The sequence below is a fragment of the Cetorhinus maximus genome, chromosome 16 (assembly GCF_964194155.1).
Source record: "Cetorhinus maximus chromosome 16, sCetMax3.hap1.1, whole genome shotgun sequence".
In the NCBI taxonomy this organism is placed as follows: domain Eukaryota; kingdom Metazoa; phylum Chordata; class Chondrichthyes; order Lamniformes; family Cetorhinidae; genus Cetorhinus; species Cetorhinus maximus.
Window position 1 is genome coordinate 97,697,582 of NC_135894.1, and position 22,108 is coordinate 97,719,689.

Here is a 22,108-nt window from a genome sequence, read left to right on the forward strand (position 1 = left end):
CAGGTGGGATTCTCCTGCATGTCTAATTCCCGGTGGCAGGAAAGCTGTCTCGCCTTTAGTGGGAGAGGGGGTGGGAAGAGCCTGACGCCTGAATCCTGCCCACCGGTGGCGGGATGTCAACTGGGCTCATTAACAAGCCACCTGAAAGAAATTACTCCTGAACTAGGATTTAACGGGATTCACACTGGTTCTTCTGTGTTTCCTGAAAGACACTCAGCCAACCCCAGCGGCCTACTGGGGTAAGGAGGGCCTCAATCATAGGCATTCAGTGCCCAACCAAGGGCCCCAGCAGTGGGAAGGGAGGCCCACTGAAAGCCACAGCCCTTCCCATTGTGTCAAAATCCCCCCTTCCCCCTCTCCATGACCCCCATTCTGCCCACACTTACCTGTTTCCAGGATCCAGGGGCACTGTCGGTACTGGAGAGATGCTGACGTCTGATTGGCTGGCAGCTCTCAGACACGGCATTCCAACCCGACTGTGGCCTTGATCGAGTGGGAGGCCCGATGCTGTCTAGGTAAGTGCCTGATTGCAGTTAAATAGTGTAGGGCCTCCCAGAGAAAAAAACCACACAATTTTACTAACAGTTTTCCAAACGGTAGGCAGGACCCCCAACACCAACACTAACCTCTGCCCAAAGTGAGGGAAAGAAAGATTAAGCTAAAAGAGAAAGAGAAAAGAAAAGGAAAAGTAAGAAAATGAATTAAAACATTTCAAATTTTAAAAACCTCAAGCAACAATTTACTACCTGCAGGAATGAGACTCTGCGGTATCAATTGTTCCCTTTCTGAGCTGAAGAGGTTGATTGGCATTGCAGGAACATAAGTCGCCTCATTAAAGGTGTCCTTACACTGTTAAATAGGAGGCCTAACTTTCTGTGGCGAGTTCAATGGACCTTGCAAACGCAGAAATTTCTTGGCATTCATGGGAAAGTTGAGGGCAGGCTCTTATTTTGTTGGCACAGAGGAGCAAATTATCCGGAAAATCTGGTGATTCACAACTCACGGCGTATCTCATCCCTGCCACAAATTGCTGGAGAGATTAATAAAGTGCCATTAAACTTGCCATCATTTTCCCGGCAAATTCTGGACCTCATAAAGGTTATGGGCAATGGTGATAGAAATTAGTCTGTAAAAACTAGCTTCTGTTCACACTGCATAAGGTAGTGGTGTTTGAAGTATGCATTGCCTTAGAATTAGTCTAACAACCCCAGTCAGCCAAATGGGCTGTGCAGTGCATTGTACATTGAGGTGAAAAGTGATCTAGGGAGAAAAAACAGTTACCCCAAAGCACTGAATCCTCCTTCAGCTTTTCATCCAGTGGCTCACTCGCATACATGTCACTGAAATACATCTCTCCACCTTCCTGTAACAGACAAGATAATCCTGAGAATTTATTCTTCGCAAGTATTTCCTCTCCTTTCTTCAATTATAGTTTCTTAGGCACCAATGGTGTAAAAAGTGGGCTAATATTCATTTATTTTGCATTGGTTCCTTTAATTTCTGGCTTGTTAAAAAATAAATATTTATGGGACATGGGTGTCATTGGAGAGGCCAGCATTAAATTGTCCCTTGCCAACTTCTTGAACAGCTGCAGTCTGTGTAGTGTTGGTAAACACACACTGTTGTGAGGGAGTTCCAAGATAAGGGGAGATGGTAGTATAATGTCGCTGATGTCACAGGATGGGTAATCCAGAGGTCCAGGCTACAGCTGTGCGGACATGGGTTCAAATCCCACCACGGCAGCTGATGGAGTTTAAATTCAATTAATAAATCTGGAATGTCAAGCTAGTCTCAGTAATGGTGACCATGACAACTATCGATTGTTGTTAAAAACCCATCTGTTTCACTAATGCCCCTTTAGGGCAGGAAAGCTGCCATCCTTACCTGGTCTGGCCTAAATGTGACACTAGATCCACAACAATGTGGTTGACTCTTAGATGTCCTCTGAAATGGCCTACCAAGCCAATCAGTTCAAGGGCAATTAGGGATGGGCAACAAATGTTGGTGTTGCCAGCAATGCTCACATCCCATGAAAGGATAAATGTTAAAAATTTGCGGGGATATATGTTCCTTGCTCTGTGGGTTTCTGTTAGATGGCTGTTAATGGGGTTTGATATGGATGGGTGGGAGGAGGTTTGTGTAAAAGATAAACCTTGGCACGGATGTGTTGGGCCAAGTGGCCAATTTTTTGGATACTGGGTCTCTTTTTTCTTGAAAAGAGAAGGCAGAGAGGTGGCCTAATAGAGTTACTTAAAATTATGAAACGTTTTGATAGAGTGGATACAGAGAGGGTGTTTTCACTTGGGCAGAAGATCATAACGAGAGAACATCAATGTAAGATAGTCATCAAGAAATCCAATACAGAATTCAGAAGAAACCTCATTTTCCCAGAGAGTGCTGGGAATTCACTACAGGGAGTAGTTGATTCTGTAATGCCTTTCACAACCACAGGATGGCCCAAAGTGCTTCACAGCCAATGAAGAACTTTTGAAGTATAGTCCCTATTGTAATGTAGATGCATGAAGAGGAGATAAGATGAGGGAGCAGAGAAAGGAGGGTTTGCTAATAGAGTTAGATGAGGAAGCATGGGAGGAACATTGAATGGAGCATAAATGCTGCCATTGGCTGGTTGGGATGAATGGCCTGTTTCTGTGATATATATTCGATATAATTCTGTGAGGTAAATATTCATAATACTTTCTAAGGCTGGAAATGTCAGTTTCAGTTCTGTTTCCAATGAAATGAAACCCAATGACAGTGTTATATCCGATTACGAAATTCTGTAAATGCCACAAACCATTGTTGTTTGTGTAGCCTTGAGAGCTTCACAGATCTCTTGCAGTGAGATAGCTATAGACATGTTTTGATGATCAAGTTGAGAAGCTATGGTTCCACATACTAACTCCTCCGAGGGCAGTCATGTACCATCTCCCTGTAAAGGGCCTTTGTCCCCTGTCCTCAGTTGAATGACTCAATTGACAATTCAGTCAAGAGGAAAGCTAGGGGAGCGATTTTTGTTGAAGCTGAAGTTACAGCAGCTAATTGGATGAGGTAATACTTTGAAATATGTGCTGAATCTCACATGGCCATAGTGAATGAAAGGTACAAAGAGGGATTGTTAGAATAGATACTTCAGAGTTCAGCAAGAAAGAAAGAATGGTATAATTTGGCACCTTTCACAAGCACAGGATGTCCCAAAGCGCTTTACAGCCAATGAAGCATTTTTGAAGTATAGTCCCTATTGTAATGGAAAAAGAGACCTGATCAGCCTTTGAGCTTAAGAACTGTAACAATGCAAATTTTCTAACACACTGTACTGTTGGTGTTGCTTAGTTCTAATGTAATTATTATGGTCCTGGTTATCATTGTATAATTAACTCTTCTGAAAGGAATAAATGTCTTTGAGCTGCATTATCTTGAGAAATTACTTAAAAGTTAATAAGTCACTAACAAGCAGCCTCCTTGTAACCTGTCTAAGTTGCCATGTGTGACGGGCAATGTTGACAGGCTATTTGACCACGGTCGTGGAGACAGGCATCTAGTCGAGCTTAATTCTGTCCCTAGATATCCATATGGGGTTTGGTAGCACAGTGGTCCTGTTACTGGACTGGTAATCCAGAGGACCTGACTATTTAACCAGAGTGTGAGTTCGCATTCCACTATGGCAACTGGAGGACTTAAATTCAGTTAGTTAAATAAATCTGGAACTAAAAAGCTTGTGTCAGTATTGGTGACCATCAAACTACTGGATTGCTGTGAAACCCCAACTGATTCACGATTATTCCTTTATGGATGGAAACCTGCTGTCCTTACCTGGTCTGGCCTACAGACCCACAGCAATGAAGGTGGCTCTGAAGTGCCCTCTGAAATGGGCTAGCATGGGGCTGTATTCAAGGTGGCAGCTCACCACCTTCTTAAGGACAAGTGAGGTCAGGCAATAAATTCTAGTCTTACCAGCGATGTCCAAATCCTATGAATGAATAAAATGAATGCACATATACCTTCAGCAGCATGCCCTAGCTAGTGACACTGACTTTTACCCTGCTTCATCCCAACACCATGGAGGGTAATATTAGCTTCCTTAATGTTGACTGAACTTCCTTAGACACAGCAGTCCACAGTGGTGGGAAGGGTTGGATGCCTTTGCAAACCAAAGAACTACAATGGCGAGAGTATAACTTGTGGCAGGACAACCCTAAGCAAGGGAGGTTGAAAGGTCAAAGCCAAACTCTAATAATGGATGCAACAAAGTTCATTACATTGATTCCTGGGGTGAGGTAGTTGTCCTATGAGGAGATATTGAGTAGAAGGGCCCTATATGTTAGGAGAATGAGAGGTGATCTCATTGAAATGCATAAAATTCTTATTGACAGAATAGATGCTGGGAGGCTGCTTCTCCTGGAGAATTAGGATTCATAGTCAGGGTAAAGAGAGTCAGCCATTTAAGACTGTGATGAGGAGGCATTTCTTTACTCATACGTTTGTGAATCTTCGCTATTTTCTACTGTAGAGGACTGTGAATGCTCAGTTGTTGAGGTGACAGGTTTTTGAGCACTGAGAGAATCAAGGACAATGGGAAAAGAAGGGGAAAGTGGAGTTGAGATAGGAGCCTTGGTGAATTCCTGCAGTGCATCTTGTAGATGGTACACACTGCTGCTACTGTGCATCAGTGGTGGAGGGAGTGAATGTTTGTGGATGTGGTGCCAATCAAGCGATTGCTTTGTCCTGGATGGTGATAAGCTTCTTAAGTGTTGTGGGAGCTGCACTCATCCAGGCAATTGGAGAGTATTCCATCACACTCCTGACTTGTGCCTTGTAGATGGTGGGCAGGCTTTCTAAGTTATAAGGTGAGTTATGCGTCATCGAATTCCTAGCCTCTGGCCTGCTCTTGTAGCCACAGTATTTATATAGCTAGCCCAGTTCAGTTTCTGGTCAATGGTAGCCCCCAGGATGTTGATAGTGGGGGATTCAGTGATGTAAATGCCATAAATGATAAGAGCCCATGGTGTTAGAGGCAAGGTATTAGCATGGATAGAAGACTGGCTGTCTGGCAGGAGGCAGAGAGTGGGGTTAAGGGGGTCCTTCTCAGGTTGGCAGCCAGTGACTAGTGGAGTTCCGCAGGGGTCAGTGTTGGGACCACAACTTTTCACTTTATACATTAATGATCTAGATGAAGGAACTGAGTGCATCCTGGCTAAGTTTGCAGATGATACAAAGATAGGTGGAGGGACAGGTAGTATTGAGGAGGTGGAGAGGCTGCAGAAGGATTTGGACAGGTTAGGAGAATGGGCAAAGAAGTGGCAGATGGAATACAACGTGGGGAAGTGTGAGGTTATGCACTTTGGTAGGAAGAATAGAGGCATGGACTATTTTGTAAATGGGGAGAGAATTCAGAAATTTGGAGTGCAAAGGGACTTGGGAGTCCTAGTCCAGGGTTCTCTTAAGGTTAACTTGCAGGTTGAGTCGGTAGTTAGGAAAGCAAATGCAATGTTGGCATTTATTTCGAGAGGACTAGAATATAAAAGCAGGGATGTGCTGCTGAGGTTTTATAAGGCTCTGGTCAGACCACATTTAGAATATTGTGAGCAATTTTGGGCCCCGTATCTCAGGAAGGATGTGCTGGCCCTGGAGAGAGTCCAGAGGAGGTTCACGAGAATGATCCCAGGAATGAAAGGCTTAACATATGAGGAACGTTTGAGGACTCTGGGTCTACACTTGATGGAGTTTAGAAGGATGAGGGGGAATCTGATTGAAACTTACAGAATACTGAAAGGCCTGGATAGAGTGGACGTGGGGAAGATGTTTCCATTAGTAGGAGAGACTAGGACCCGAGAGCACAGCCTCAGAGTAAAGGGAAGACCTTTTAGAACAGAGATGAGGAGAAACTTCTTTAGCCAGAGAGTGGTGAATCTATGGAATTCATTGCCACAGAAGGCTGTGGAGGCCAGGTCATTGAGTGTATTTAAGACCGAGATAGATAGGTTCTTGATTGGTAAGGGGATCAAAGGTTACGGGGAGAAGGCGGGAGAATGGGGTTGAGAAACTTATCAGCCATGATTAAATGGCGGAGCAGACTCGATGGGCCGATTGGCCTAATTTCTGCTCCTATGTCTTATGGTCTTATTGAACATCAAGGGTGATGGTTAGATTCTCTCTTGCTGAAGATGGTCATTGCCTGGCACTTGTGTGGCATGAATGTTACTTGCCACTTGTCAGCCCAAACCTGGATATTGTCCAGGTCTTGCTGCATTTGGACATGGACTTCTTCAGTATCTGAAGAATGGTGCTGAACATTGTGCAATTATCAGCGAACATCCTCACTTCTGACCTTATGATGGAAGGAAGATCATTGATGAAGCAGCTGAAGATGTTTGGGCCTGGGACACTACTCTGAGGAACTCCTGCAGTGATGCCCTGGGGCTAAGATGATTGATTGACCTCCAACAACGACAACCATCTTCCTTTGTGCTAGGTATGACTCCAACCAGTGGGGACTTTTCCCCCTGATTCCCATTGACTCCAGTTTTGCTAGGGCTCCTTGATGCCACACCCGGTCAAATGTGGCCTCGATGTCAAGGGCAGTCCATCTCACCTCACTTCGGGAGTTCAGCTCTTTTGTCCATGTTTGAACCAAGGCTGTAGTGAGGTCAGGGGCAGAGTGGCCCTGGCAGAACACAAACTGGGCGTCAGTGAGCAGGTTAATGCTGAGCAAGTGCCGCTTGATAGCACTGTTGATGACCCCTTCCATTACTTTACTGATGATCGAGAGTAGACTGATGGGGCGGTAATCGACTGGGTTGGATTTGTTGGAATATTGTCAGGGCCCATAGCCTTTGCAGTATTCAGTGCCTTCAACTGTTTCTTGATATCATGTGTAGTGAATCGAATTGGCCGAAGACTGGCATCGGTGATGCTGGGGACCTCCAGAGGAGGCCGAGATGGATTATCCACTCGGCACTTCTAGCTAAAGGTTGTAGCAAATGCTTCAGCCTTATCTTTTGCACTGATATGCTGGTCTCCCCCATCATTGAAGATGGGATATTTATGGAGCTTTGTCCTCCAGTGAGTTGCTTAATTGTCCAGCATTATTCACCACTGGATGTGGCAGGACTCCAGAGCTTAGATCTGATCCATTGGTTATGGGATTGTGGGGCATGCCGGGCCATGTGTTTGAGTACAATTCTGCTTCTGCTGATGGCCCATGGTGCCTCATGGTTGCCCAGTCTTGAGTTGCTGTATCTGTTCGAAATCTTTATGATTTAGCACAGTGGTAGTACCACACACAGGATGGAGGGTATCCTCAATGTGAAGGCGGGACTTCGTCTCCACAAGTACTGTGTAGTGGACACTCCTATTGATACTGTCATGGACAGATGCATCTGCAGCAGGCAGGTTGGTAAGGATGAGGTCAAGCATGTTTTTCCCTCTTGTTGGTTCCCTCACCACCTGCTGCAGACCCGGTCTAACAGCTATGTCCTTTAGGACTCAGCAAGTTTGGTCAGTCGTGGTGCTACTGAGCCACTCTTGGTGATGGACACTGAAGTCCTCCAGTTGGCAAGCCTGTGAGACAGCTTTCCCAATTTTGGCACAAGCCCCCAGATGTTAGTAAGGAGGGCTTTGCAAGTTCAACAGGCTGAGTTTGCTGTTGCCATTTCCAGTTGTCAGTCCAGTTTGAGGCTTTGTAGCAGTTTGATACAACTGAGTGGCTTGTTCAGCCATTTCAGAGGGCATTTGAGAGCCAACCGCATTGTTGTGGTACTGGAGGCACATGTAGGCCAGGCCAGATAAGGCTGGCAGATTTCCTTCCCTAAAGGATATTAGTCAATGGTTTCATGGTCATCATTTCAGATTTTTATTGAATTCAGATTCCACCATTTGCCGTGGTGGGATTCAAACCCGGGTCCCCAGATCGTTACCCTGGGCCTCTGGATTACTAGTCTAGTGACAATACCACTAGGCCATCACCTCCCCCTTTCTGCAGCACATGTTACCTATGGTCAGGGTGGAAGTTGGCCAACCGTTATTGACACTGGGAGGATGGCCAACCATGATTTATGCTGAGAGGAACACAGGAACAGCTTCTGGGGGCAAATCTCCTCCACCCTCCACCGCCTCCCCCACAACCTCGCAACCTCCCTCTCATGATCCTTCCCTTGCTTAGCTTCTGATCTTGACCTTGCAATTGGTCCTGGGGATAAGGAGGTGGCGGAATCAGTTTTGTTTCTCCTCCTGATTATCCATGTAGCTGCTATAAACACTGGGTGGGGACAGGACCAGGCCTGAGTGTTGGACAGTGCCTACGCTCGTCATAAAATCCCCACCTGAGAGCTTTTTTTAAACTCATTCACAGAGCGTACGTGGGCATCGCTGGCAAGGCCAGCATTTATTGCACATTCCTAATTGCCCTTGAGGAAGTGGCAGTGGGCCACCTCTTTGAACTGTTCTTGTCCATGAGACAGCGAAGGAACAGCGGTGTAGTTCCAGCGGTGTAGACGGTGTTTGACTCTGTAGGGGAACTTGCAGGTGGTGACATTCTGATGTGGCTGCTCATTCTAGATGGCAGAGGTGATGGGTTTGGAAGGCGCTGTCGAGTGACTTCACAAGCGAGGTGGGCAGTCGAGTGAAATGATGGGTTCAGTGGCAAAGCATTTTACGCATGAAGATCTCTGAGCCTCTGAAATGCCCCGGCCCTCTCAGTATATGGGGCATTTGATGCTGAGGACAGTAAGCAACCTGGACCCCAGCGAGAGCACAGTACCAACCTTAAGAACCCGGTAGGCCTCTTCAAAGACTGCCTTCTTGTCTGGGCACAGGCAGATGACACAGTTTGAGCTGAAAGAAAACACGAGCGAAGATGTTAGGGAGTTAAAAATGCACTTAATTGGCTCATAAGGTCTAAAGGAGGCCACTCCGCCCCTTGTGCATGGCTGATTGGTAACCTGACTCAATTAGCCTGCCTTAGCTCCTATTCCTGGATACCCTTACTCAACAAAAACCTATTGATCTCAGTTTCAAAAGCTCCGATTGACCCAGCACCAGGAGCCTTTTTGGGAGAGTCCGAGGTTCCCACCACCGTTTGTGTGAAGAAGTGCTTCCTGATTTCTCTCCTGACTGGTGTGGCTCTAATTTGAAGATTATGTCCCCTTCTCCTAGACGGCCCCACCAGGGGGAATAGTTTCTCTGAATCCACCCTGTCAAATCTTTGAGTCAACTTAAACCCCTTCTAGTCAAACTCTCAACCTGAAAATTTCAACAGAGTACAAGTCAAGTTAATGCAAGGTGCCCCCAAAAGAACATGAGAAATAGGAGCAGAGTAGGCCACACAGCTTTCGAGCCTGCTCCACAACTCAATACAATCATGTCTGATCCTCTATCCCAGCTCTACTTTCCCACCCTATCCCCATATCCCTTTATTCCTGCAGAATCCAAAAAATACATCGATCTCAGTCTTGAATACACTCAACGGTTGAGTGTCCACAGCTCTTTGGAGTAGAGAATTCCAAAGATTCGCAAATTTCTGAGTGAAGAAATCTGTCTTCATCTCAGCCCTAAATGACCAAACCCTTATTTTGGGACTGTACCCCCTAATTCAGATCCCCAGCAGGGGAACAACCCCTCAGTATCTTCCCTGTCAAGCCCCTTCAGAATCTTGTATGTTCCAATGAGATTATTTCTCAAACTTCTAAACTCCAGAGAGCACAGGCCCAATTCACTCAGTTTCTCCTCATAGGACAAGCTTCTCATCCCAGGAACCAATCAGTGATTCTTCACTGTACCACCTCCAAGGCAAGTATATCCTTCCTTAAATAAGGAGATCAAAACTGCGCATAGTGCTCCAGATGTGGCCTCACTTAAGTCCAATACAATTGTAGCAAGACTTCCTTAGTCTTGTACTCCAATAACCTTACAATAAAGGCTAAAACAAAAATAGAAATACCTGGAAAAACTCAGCAGCTCTGGCAGCATCGGCGGAGAAGAGCAAAGTTGACGTTTCGAGTCCTCATGACCCTTCAACAGAACTAAGTAGAAAATTTATTACAATAAAGGCTAACTTGCCATTTGGCTTCTGAATCACTTGCTGTACCTGCATGCTAACTGTCTATGTTTCTTGCGCAAGGACACCCAAACGTTACTGGACTTTCTCAGCATTTAAAAAAAAAATTCTGATTTTTTTTATTCTTCCTACTAAAGCAAATAACCTCACATTTCCAACCTGTTTTCTATATAGCCTCGCTGTGTCCTCCTCACAGCTGAGCGTCCCACCCAGTTTTGTATCATCAGCAAACTTACGCACGTTCCTGTCAGTATCTTTGACAAGTCATTAATGTAGATTGTAAAAGAGGCTCCAGCAGTGGTCCTAGCTGCACTCCACTGGTTACAGTCTGCCAGCTTGAATGCTTCTTTTATCCTCACTCTCTACTTTCTGTTCATTAACCAATCTTCTCTCCATGCTAACATATTACCCCCAACTCCATGAACCCTTGTCTTGTCTAATAATCTTCTATGCAAAACCTTTTGAAAGTCCAAATATACCACCTCCATTGGCTACCCTGCTAGTTACATCCTCAAAAAACATGAATAGTTTTATCAAGTACAAATTCCCTTTCATAAAACCATAAAGCCTGGTCACATTATGATTTTCTAAGTCATGGCTTTAGGGTGCAAGGGGAAAGGTTTAGGGGGAACATTAGGGGGAACTTCTTCACTCAGAGAATGGCGAGAGTGTGGAACGAGCTACCATCTGACGTGGTAAATGGCTCACTCTTAAGTTTTAATAATAAATTAGATAGATACATGGATGGGAGAGGTCTGGAGGGTTATGGACTGGGTGCAGGTCAAAGGGACTAGCGGAATAATATTTCGGCACAGACTAGAAGGGCCGAATGGCCTGTTTTTCTGTGCTGTAGTGTTCTTTGGTTCTATGGTTCTAAGTGCTTTGTTAAACAGTGCCATAGTATTTTCCCGATGGCTGATGTCAGGCTAACTGGCCTCTAGCTCCCTATTTTCCCTCTCCCTCCTTTCTCGAATAGCTAGATTACATTTACTACCTTCCGTCCCATCCACTGGTATTACCCTGGTAAACCTGCACTGCACTCTCTGCATGGGAGGAATTTAAGTGAACCCACCAGAGTGGGAATGATGGAGGGGCATTGGAGGGGAGGCTGGTGGTCCGAGACAACCCGCATCAGACCCCTGGCATCAGGAAAACTGGCCCCAATTAAGTCGGGGGCAGGAACGGGGGGCAGAATATGGGAATTCCACCTGCCAAGAATTAGGTTCATTAATGAGCCACTGGACACCAATTATCCCTGAGCCCATGGGATTCAGTGGTGGCTCAGGGATTTAATGGGACTCCCATGTCCCCCCAAGGACACCCCTGTCAGGTTTGGATGCAATCTTCTTTGTGGGAGAGGGGCCAGGTTCCTCATTGACAGCCGCTCAATGCCCTATTGAGGGACCCGGCATCGGAAAGGGGGCTGGCTGTTCTCAGCCAAACCCCCTGCCCTTTCTTCCGTTCCCCCCTGCCCCCGACCTCTCCAGAAACCCCACTCCCCGCAAACCCCATCCCACCCACACCCTCACCTGTGTCCAGGGATCCCTGGTGAAGTCCTTATAGCATTCCTGGTGGCAGCCACAGATACTGACGGCCGTGCTTCCGGCCATGGGGAACTGCTGGCCTTTAATTGGCCTGCAGGTCTCAGGGGTGGGCAGGATTTCCACTCCCGAGACCTTAAATCCCATGAGAGGCCAGTTAAGGCACTTAGTTGGGTTGGGACTCCCCCACGGAAGAAACACAGGCTTTCCACCAGTTCTCCAATTGGTGATGGGGGCAAGTGGGGGAACCTCATCGTATGAAAAAGAATCCCGGCCTTATCTTTCCTGAGGCGAGTTGTCCAGAACGGAATGTTTTTCCAAGGGGATTAATAAACTGGAACAGCACAATGTAGAGATCCCATTGGACTGTGGTGAGTTGCTTTCCTCCAATCGGTGCTGGGGGCATCAAGGGTCTAGATTGGGCTCGATTGTGACACCTTTTGTAGTGGAATACCTGCCTCCACTTTTGGTCTGGACATACCCATGATGAACAACTTGAAGGAGGTACAGGAGAGGCTGCCCTTGACTAATCAAACTACCAAAAGCACCCCTGGGAAGGGCAGGTGATGGTGTAGTGGTATTGTCACTAGACTAGTACTCCAGCAACCTAGGGCAATTCTCTAGAGACCCAGATTCAAATCCTACCACAGCAGATGGTGAAATTTGAATCAATAAAAATCTGGAATGAGAAGCCTGATAATGCCCATGAAACCATTGCCGATTGTCATAAAAACCCATCTTTTTTATTCATTCACGGGATGTGGGCTTCGCTGGCTGGGCCAGCATTTGTTGCCCATCCCTAGTTGCCTTTGAGAAGGTGGTGGTGAGCTACTTTCTTGAACTTCTGCAGTCCATGTGGTGTAGGTACACCCACAGTGCTGTTAGGGAGGGAGTTCCAGGATTTTGACCCAGCGACAGTGAAGGAACGGTGATATATTTCCAAGTCAGGGTGGTGAGCGACTCGGAGGGGAACTTCCAGGTGGTGGTGTTCCCATCTCTCTGCTGCCCTTGTCCTTCTAGATAGTAGTGGTCATGGGTTTGGAAGGTGCTGTCTAAGGAGCCTTGGTGAATTCATGCAGTGCATCTTGCAGATGGTACACACTGCTGCTACTGTGCGTCGGTGGTGGAGGGAGTGAGTGTTTGTGGATGGGGTGCCAATCAAGTGGGCTGCTTTGTCCTGGATGGTGTCAAGCTTCTTGAGTGTTGTTGGAGCTGCATTCATCCAGGCAAGTGGGGAGTATTCCATCACACTCCTGATTTGTGCCTTGCAGATCGTGGACAGTTTTTGGGGAGTCAGTAAGTGAGTTACTCATCGCAGGATTCCTAGTCTCTGACCTGCTTTTGTTTGCATTTATTGTGAAAACTGATCTGTCTGAATCTACTTTGTTCTGGACTGATGCTGAACATCTAAATCTGATTCTTACACATCATCACCCACCTTGCCATTTAAAACTCCAGGAATTTTGCTTTTCGCAAATGTTTGGAAAGTAACCTCCTGTTGGACTGTTGCTTTTGTGTTTAATTAGAGTTGAAGTACTTGCAATTTCTGGAATGCTTTTTTTGAATGATTCATCTATCCATTTTTCAGATTCAGAGAAGAGCTGCATAGTTTTAATATATACCATAAGACATAAAACAAGGCAGTAATTTTAATAATGTTGTATTTCAGTATGCTGAAAATAACAGAGTACTTTAATTCTAGCCTTGATATCTAAGTGATGTTGGGATGGCAAAACAATTACTGGATTTTTATATGGCTAGTCCAGTTCAGGTTCATTATTGTCCTTTAGCGAAGGAAATCTGCCTACGTGTGACTCCATCCCACAGCAATGTGGTTGACTCTTAAATGCCCTCTGAACAAGGCCAATTAGGGATGGGCAATAAATGCTGGCCTAGCCAGTGATGCCCACATCCCCACATCCCCACATCCCATGAACAAATAAAAAAACATTCAGTGCCTTCAGGAGAGTATAGAAGAGAATTGGCCAACTTAATAAGCAGTCAGATTTAAAAAGACATCAAACAAATCAGCCAGATTTTTCCTGACTTACACCAGAACATCAAATGTGTTGTATTGAATCCCAGCGGCTCCCAGCTTCTCAATGTATCCCTGGACAAACTCTATGTTTGGTTCCTGGTAACCAAACTTCTCCTGATGATATGAGATATACTTTCGTGAGATTTGGATCTGGAGGAAAAATAGAGCAGAGTGAGGAAACAGGATATCATTCACAGCATGCGTTAGATACAGAGTAAAGCTGCCTCTACACTGTCCCATCAAACACTCCCAGGACAGGTACGGCACAGGGTTAGGTACAGAGTAAAGCTCCCTCTACACTGTCCCCAACAAACATTCCCGGGCCAGGTCATAACATTCAAGGTACAGCATGGGGTTAGGTACAGAGTAAAGCTCCCTCTACACTTTCCCCATCAAACACTCCCGGGGCAGTTACAGCACGGGGCTAGATACAGAGTAAAGCTCCCTCTACACTGTCCCCATCAAACACTCCCAGGACAGGTACAGCACGGGGTTAGATACAGAGTAAAGCTCCCTCTACACTGTCCCCATCAAACACTCCCAGGACAGGTACAGCACGGGGTTAGATACAGAGTAAAGCTCCCTCTACACTGTCCCCATCAACACTCCCAGGACAGGTACAGCACGGGGTTAGATACAGAGTAAAGCTCCCTCTACACTGTCCCCATCAAACACTCCCAGGACAGGTACCGCATGGAGTTAGATGAAGCATTACAACATAGTGAAGGCAGGAGTGATGCTGGTGGAGTGGCAATGTCACTGGACTGGAGGCCCAGGCTAGTGCACTTGGGGCATGGGTTCAAATCCCATCAAGGCTGTTGGTGGAATTTGAATTCTGTTAATATATCTGGAATGTAAAGCTAGTCTCAGTAATGGTGGCCATGAAGCCATTATCAATTGTTGTTTCATGACAACAATTTAGAAAGGAAATCTGCCACCTTTATCCGGTCTGGCTTACATGTGGCTCCAAGCCCAAAGCTTAACTGCCCTTTGAATGAAATGGCTGAGCAAGTCACTCAGTTCAAGGGGAATTAGGGATGGGCATCAAATGCTGACCTTCCCAGTGTCGTGAATGCACACAAGCTACTGGTTGGAATGCTGCAGGCTGATTCCCTAGGAGGTAATGGAACCCTGCCCTGTTGCCAGACAAGGTACCTCTAAAGACATCCAGAAACTAATTGCTCCCACCGGCAGAGACAAGGGAAGATGAGCATCATGTCATCAAAAAATCCTGTGAGCAGTGCCCAGACAGATTTCTGAGTTCACTTCCCACTTGGAATACGCAAAGAAGGGTTTAAAAGTCAGCTGAAAAGCTGTCCCGGGGCCTGTCAGTTGGTGGGTGTTCTGAGAGAGAGCAAGTGCTGGAAGTTTGACTCAGAAGTAACCGCCACACACACTACCCCTGAAAATCGCCATTTTGCAGGTATCCCGATCTCTCTCCCTCTCTGCCGAACTCAACACTACTGGAACCTCGAAACCGACTATTCGTCTAGCGGAGTCAACTCTACTGGAATCCTGAATCACCATGGCTGCAACGCTTAATCACCTACTCCCCAAAAGTCAACTAAATTCTTACGTTTAATCTGTGTGAACCTATACACATGTGCTTTATCCTTTCTTGCCTTTAGTGGTTAATAGACTTACCTTTAACTCAAGGAAGTCTGATCAAATTGGCTCCTTCAAAACCAGAACAATTGGGTCTGGGAAAAAGATACCCACAAAAGGGATCCTTTTTAGATTAAATCTTGTTGCGACCAGGAGAGTTGGGGTGTTGCTGAATAAAGGCACGGAGCCGGTTCATCTGTCCTCGCCCGGGGCATAACAATTTGGGGGTGTCCCAGTCAGGCGGTGACAAATTGAGGGGTCTCGCCTGGATCAACAACTTTGGGGAACCTCTCCTGGGGGCAGGTTGTAATGTCAGTGATGCTCATACCCCATGAAACAATAATATAAAAAATTGACAGGGCCTCATTATAATATGTCACCCAAAAGGTGGCACCTCTGACAGTGCAGCACTGGAGTATCAACATAGCTTTTAGTGGTCATGTCTCTGCAGTGGGATTTGTACTCCAGACCTTCTGGTTTAGAGGCGAGAGCCTGAGCATTGTCCTGAGTGAAGATGGCAACAGCAGCCAAGGCAGGAGCATAAATAGAGCAGGATTGAAGGCTCAGGGCACAGCAGAGACCTGCCAGGAGCAAAATATGCTCAGTGAATCCAAAAACAACAAAAATATTAAGGAGTAGTGCCATAGAACAGTAGGTAGGTGATTGCTTGGAGACTGTTATTGTTTTTGCTCTCTAAGTTAGGTCAGTGAGTAAAGCTCAGGAATGTATTTAGTAACCTAATAAATAAAGGTATGGCAGGGCACCTCACTGACCAGATCGAGTTCAGCTATGATGCTATCCACAGTCGAATAGCTTACTTTTTCTTACTATTTTGGCTCACAAATGAAGAATGGTCACTTAATTAAGGTACTAGCGAGGAACTCCAGGAATGAAGCAAGCCATGAATGTTTGCAGAATATGGAGAATAAACCTGAAGAAATATTTATCCTGGAGTCTAGCCGAGAGGACAACAACGACAACATCAATAATTCTCCTATTTCCTTACTAGCTCATCCGTCATGTCCACTCCAATTACATGACCATTGGGTCCCACCAGCTTGCTCAGGATGTAGCTGTCCCGACCAGAACCACTTCCCAGATCCAACACATGACATCCTTCCAGCTTCTCCGGAACCACGAGCCCACATCCAAAATACCTGGAAAACAGCCAAGGAAGTGAACAGGGATAGCGAGAAAGGTGGGGGAGAGAGATTGTGAAAGCAGGGGCAGAGAGAGACAGGGAGAGCAAGAGAGATTGAGATAGAGAGAGAGAGGGAGAGAGAGACACACACAGAAAGAAAGGCACAGAGACAGAGTGGAAGACAGACAAAGGAAGGGAGAAAGAGATAGAGACAAAGGGAAACAAGACAGACAGAGAGTTAGTGACAGGGAGAGAGAGACACAGAGACAAAAGGAGAGACAGAGACAAAGGAAGGGGCACACACAGAGGCAAAGACAGAATGAGAGAGATGACAGGTACAGAATGAAATAGATAGGGAGGAAATCAAAGACAGGGTTAGACAGAGAGACAGATAAAAATACAAAACGAGCAAATGAAGACAGAGATGAGATACAGAAGTAAAAGACAGGGATAGAGAGAGATTGAGATGGAGATAGAGACAGATAGACAGGGAGAGAGAGAGAGAGAGAGAGAGAGAGAGAATGAGATTAATATTCATGTTCCTTGCACTTCCAGCCATTTCCACTTTCACGTGGAAGGAGTCAGTTTTCCAGATTGTCCCTAATTGTGAATAATGAGCAATAATGTTGAGTGAGTGTGTCACAGGAGTGGGAGTGGATGAAAAAATTAACTCCAAACACTGGACCTCACTGAACAAAACAGATAGTGCATATTTATTAAATAAATGTGGTGGAGGTGATTGGGTTGCATAGGCCTTAGGTTTAGGTAAAGCCTTGATTAATGGGACGAAAACTAGCCTGTTGTCCATAGAATCTCAGCCTGTCCTCCATCTCCCTTTACCCTGGCCAGTGCATGTCATGCTGGTCCCATCAGCCAAGTCACCAGGACCTAGACTGGGCACATCAACCTGACCACCATCTCCGAGGCTGGTGCCATTAGTCTGACTGCCATGTACCCAGACTGGGCCCATTTCCTCAACTGCTGTATCTTCATAAAATTATATAAAAGAGATTATGTACATGCCTCAAACAACAACAACAATAACAACTTCTGGTTAGTTAACACTTATAACTTAAACAAATGACCTAAAGTGCTTCACAGGAGCATTATAAAGCAATTTTGACAGCAAGTCACATAAGAACACATTAGGAGAGATGACTGAAAGCTTGGTCATAGGGTAGGTTTTAGGCAGCATCTTAAAGGAGATAGAGGGCTGGAGAGGTTTAGGGAGGGAATTCCAGAGCTTAAGGACCAGACAATTAAGTCATGGCTGCCAATATGGAGGGTTCAAAATAAGGGGTGTGCAAGAAGCCAGAATTGGAGAACTGCAGAGATTTCCAGAGTGTTCTGGAGCTGGAGGAGGTTACAGAGATAGGGAGGGGCAAGACTATGGAAGGATCCAATTGCTTTCCTTGGCATACACAGATGGCTGCCACCAGCAATACTTCCACATAGGACTATAGGATGCCTGGGCTGCAATGGGCTTCAATGGATGCTTAGAAAATGTTTCCACTGGCTGGGAAATCTAGAACATGGGGTCACAGCCTCAGAATAAGAGGTAGGACTGAGAAGAGTCCTTTAGGACTGAGAAGAGGAGCAATTTCTTCACTGAGAGAATTGTGAATCTTAGGAATTCTCTACCCCAGAGAGCTGTGAGGGCTCAGCCGGTTAATATATTCAAGGCAGAGATCGATAGATTTTTGGGTACTAAGGGAATTATGGGATATGGGGATAGGTCGGGAAGCTGGAGTTGAGGTAGAAGGTCAACCATGATCTTGTTGAATCCGCCAACTCCACCCCTATTTCTTATATTTTTAGGTTGTTCTGTGTGATTCTCATGAGCCAACAAAATGAGATTTATGGGAATGGCCTTGACTAGATTGTAATCTGGACCTAACACTTGGGTGAATGCTACAGGAACAGACATGTGAATTCATGATTCTCCTGGCCTCCTCCTGCCAATTTTGCCTATTATCCTAGCTTGTGTCCTCTGGTACCAGCCCTCCTGCCATTGGAAACAGTTTCTTCTTAAAGTTTTGTATAATCTTATAATATAATAAGGCAAAAGTCAGGAGTGTGATGGAATACTCTCCACTTGCCTGGATGAGTGCAGCTCCAACAACACTCAAGAAGCTTCACACCATCCAGGACAAAGCAGGTCGCTTGATTGGCACCCCATCCACAAACATTCACTCCCTCCACCACCGATGCACAGTGGCAGCAGTATGTACCATCTACAAGATGCACTGCAGGAACTCACCGAGGCTCCTTAGGTAGCAACTTCCAAACCCACGAACGCTACCACCTAGAAGGACAAGGGCAGCAGATAGATAGGAACCTGGGGGTTCCCTTCCAAGCCACTCACCATCCTGACCTGGAACTATATCGCCGTTCCTTCACTGTCACTGGGTCAACATCCTGGAACTCCCTCCCTAGCAGTTCTGTGGGTGTACCTACAGCACAAGGACTGCAGCAGTTCAAGAAGGCAGCTCACCACCACCTTCTGAAGGGCAATTAGGGATGGGAAATAAATGCTGGCTTAGCCAATGATGCCCACATGCCATGAATGAATTTTTAAAAATGTTTTCTATTCCCCATACACTTATATATAATCCAGCAAATTTCTGTTTCGTTTCCCATGTTGTGGATTTAGTTGATCGCAGCTGAAGTAGAATGCCTATTTAAGGGGATGAGAGAATAACCTGTGTTCATTCTCCTGAACATTATCTACAGATCCCAATGGAAATTTTATGTTCGGACACAAGGCTAGGGTAGGCTTGGACTCTGAGATATCCTCCATAGTCAAATAGTCACCGACATGCATTGTCCTTGCTCATTGCTGGAGAATGATAAAACAAAGAGTAAATGTTAAAACAAAGGGTGGTCTGCTCCCTTAGAACTGTAACCCAACAAGATTGGCTGTCCACAGCAGGCAGGTCACTAAAGCCTGGTGGACAGGGACAAAGAAATGATTCAAAAGCCCAATGGAATGTTGGCCTTTACCTCGAGGGCTGGATACAAAGGTGTGGAGGTGACAGTTATATAAAGCTCCTATCAGACCTCATGGAGTAACTGTCTTCAGTTTTGGGCACTACACTTCAAAAACGAACTATTGGCAATGGGGGGAGTGCAGTGTGGATTCACCACAATGATTCAGGTGCTAAAAGGGTTAAATTAAGAGAGCGGGTTGCTTAGACCAGGCTTGTGTTCCTTCAGGGCCGGATTTTATGGGGCATTGTGGTCCCTGACCACTCCAGCCAAAAGCTCAGACAGGAGCCCTCCCATGACCCTGACGGCTGCCCCGTGGCAAGTTAACGCTGGGAGCAGTGCTCCTTTCTCAGGAGAAAGACCCTCCCTAGAGAGCTGTGCAGACAATCGGGTGGCTGGCAGCTTTGTAGTCCCCTCAGCGCCAGCGGGAGCGGTGGCCATGACTGTGATGACGGGCAGTCCCAACACACCAAGGAGCCCAGCAAAGTCTGGGGTTGGGCGTCGGGGAATCTCAGTGTGGGGGTTGTGAGGGTGATTGTGGTGGGGTGGGTTTAAGAAGCTTGTGATGGGGGCTAAAGGGTGAGGGAATGACCAGAGTGGGGGCTATGCCTCTGATGGGCCCAGGGATCCACAGCCCGCAAGGCATGGGTAAAATACCAGCAGTGGCAGGATGAGTCACTTAAGTGGCCATTAATTGGCCACTTAAAAGCCTCAATGGGCCAAAGGGTGGGTGGGCAGTGGGCAGCCCCTCAGCTCCACCCACACCCCCTCGTAAAATTTCTGACAGGCTTGGAGTGGGCAACGGGAAGATGACCCATTCGATTTTACAGTCTTTAAACTCTCGAGAGGGGAAGCATAAAATCCAGCCCCTTGAGTGTAGAGATTAATTAAGGTGGGGGGGGGGGGGGTGATCTAAGAGAAGTGTTTAAGATGAGTAAAGGATTCTTTAGGGTAGATAAAGAGAAACTATTCCCCCTGGCGGAGGGAGGCCAGAAGAAGGGAGCTTAACGTGAACAAGGTGCAATGCCAGGAATCTCTTCTTCATGCACAGGCTAATGGAATCTGGAACTGTCTTCCCAACAAAACCGTTGAGGCTGGGGGCATCCATTGACATTTTCAAAAGTGGGCGGGATAGATTTTTGGGTAAGGCAAAGGATTATGGAACTAAGGTGGGTAGCTAGAGTCAAGATACAGATCAGCCATGATCTGGTTGAATGGCAGGACAGGCTTGAGGGCCTCCTCCCATTGCTCTGCACAGAATGAAGTGTATCAAATTCACACAGCTTCCCATCAGCATGTCAAACCACCCTCCAATGGGTACAAGGCAGTTCCTGGAAAAACAAGTACCTTTGAATAACCTCTGGGTGGATGAGTGTCATGGCATCATGAGCTGATTTACTGAGCGGGGCACACTTTTTTGAGCAGGATACATCGGTCTGTAAGTCTTCAGATCTTTTTAGCTGTTTTCCATAGTAACTCTGAGGCCAATAGAGAAGAGAATTAATAAGGTTTCAGGTCTATTTTCATGCCCAGTGATACTGACTGACACAGAGTAAAGCTCCCTCTGCAGTGTCCCATCAGGTACAGCATGTGTTAGATACAGAGTAAAGCTCCCTCTACACTGTCCCCATCAAACACTCCCAGGACAGGTACAGCACAGGGTTAGATACAGAGTAAAGCTCCCTCTACACTGTCCCCATCAAACACTCCCAGGACAGGTACAGCACGGGGTTAGATACAGAGTAAAGCTCCCTCTACACTGTCCCCATCAAACACTCACAGGGCAGGTACGCACGGGGTTAGATACAGAGTAAAGCTCTCTCTACACTGTCCCATCAAACACTCACAGGGCAGGTACAGCACAGGTTTGATTTATGTTAAAATATCCCCAGAGACCGATAACTTTTAAAAAGAGACTTGAATTCCCAGTGATCAACGTACAGGAATTGCACAAGATTTTAAGCTCTGTTACTTTTACTTTAACAAACAAACTGAATGCAAGATTAATTAAACATTACTTAGTATTACAAACAACAGAAAAAATACCCCTTTCTAATATTTAACATGACTGATAACCCCATGATGCATACATATACATGACAACATCCTCCCCTCAGGATTAAAGCCTTTATAGGAAATAGCCCACAGGCACTCCCAGCTACCCATGTGTTCACATCTTCCCCTTTTTCTGAGTTGTGACATCGAGTGACTGTTGTGCTTCCCTCAGTTTTAGGAGAATTCCAGAGCCGACTACCAGTAGAAAGGCCTCCTCCTGGCCTCACTAGGGCAAATCTTCCAGAGACTTGCCGCAGATTGTGCCTCTTCAATTAGAGACCATCCTCCCTCCACATTCTGCCTGGTAGCTCACAGAGGACTTGTAGCCTTCTTCACTCTGCCAACCATACTAGCTGCAGCTTTTAGTCTCTGTCCAAAAACTTGGAGACAGAAAGTCTGTCCACAGTCAGCCTCCTCTTTCCTAGAGAAAAGAGCCCCAGCCTGTTCAATCCTTCCTGTTAAGTATAAACTCTCAGCTTTGGTACAATTCTAGTCAATCCTTTCAGCACCTTCTCAATGCTTCTATATTCTTTTATTAACATGGAGACCTCGCTGGACACAAATTGGCAACAGCATTACCTACAAAACAACAGGAACTGTGCTTGAAATAATGTTTTGAGTTTAAAGAGCTTTGGAATGGCCTGAGGGTGTGAGAATTTCAACATAACCACAAGCTGTGTTTATTT

At 46.1% G+C, this 22,108-nt stretch overlaps 1 protein-coding gene across 1 annotated transcript in view; it reads right to left on the reverse strand.

Annotated features, from left to right (window-relative positions):
- The window catches only part of LOC144691836 (arsenite methyltransferase), a 40,493-nt gene that overhangs the window by 11,056 nt on the left and 7,329 nt on the right, over positions 1 to 22,108 (reverse strand). Inside the window, exons 2-6 of the mRNA XM_078560376.1 lie at positions 20,715 to 20,845; positions 16,245 to 16,395; positions 13,647 to 13,783; positions 8,763 to 8,832; positions 1,282 to 1,363 (exon numbers count right to left, since the gene is read on the reverse strand). Of these exons, the coding sequence (XP_078416502.1) occupies positions 1,282 to 1,363; positions 8,763 to 8,832; positions 13,647 to 13,783; positions 16,245 to 16,395; positions 20,715 to 20,845 (571 nt within the window). The remainder of the gene's footprint in view (positions 1 to 1,281; positions 1,364 to 8,762; positions 8,833 to 13,646; positions 13,784 to 16,244; positions 16,396 to 20,714; positions 20,846 to 22,108) is intronic.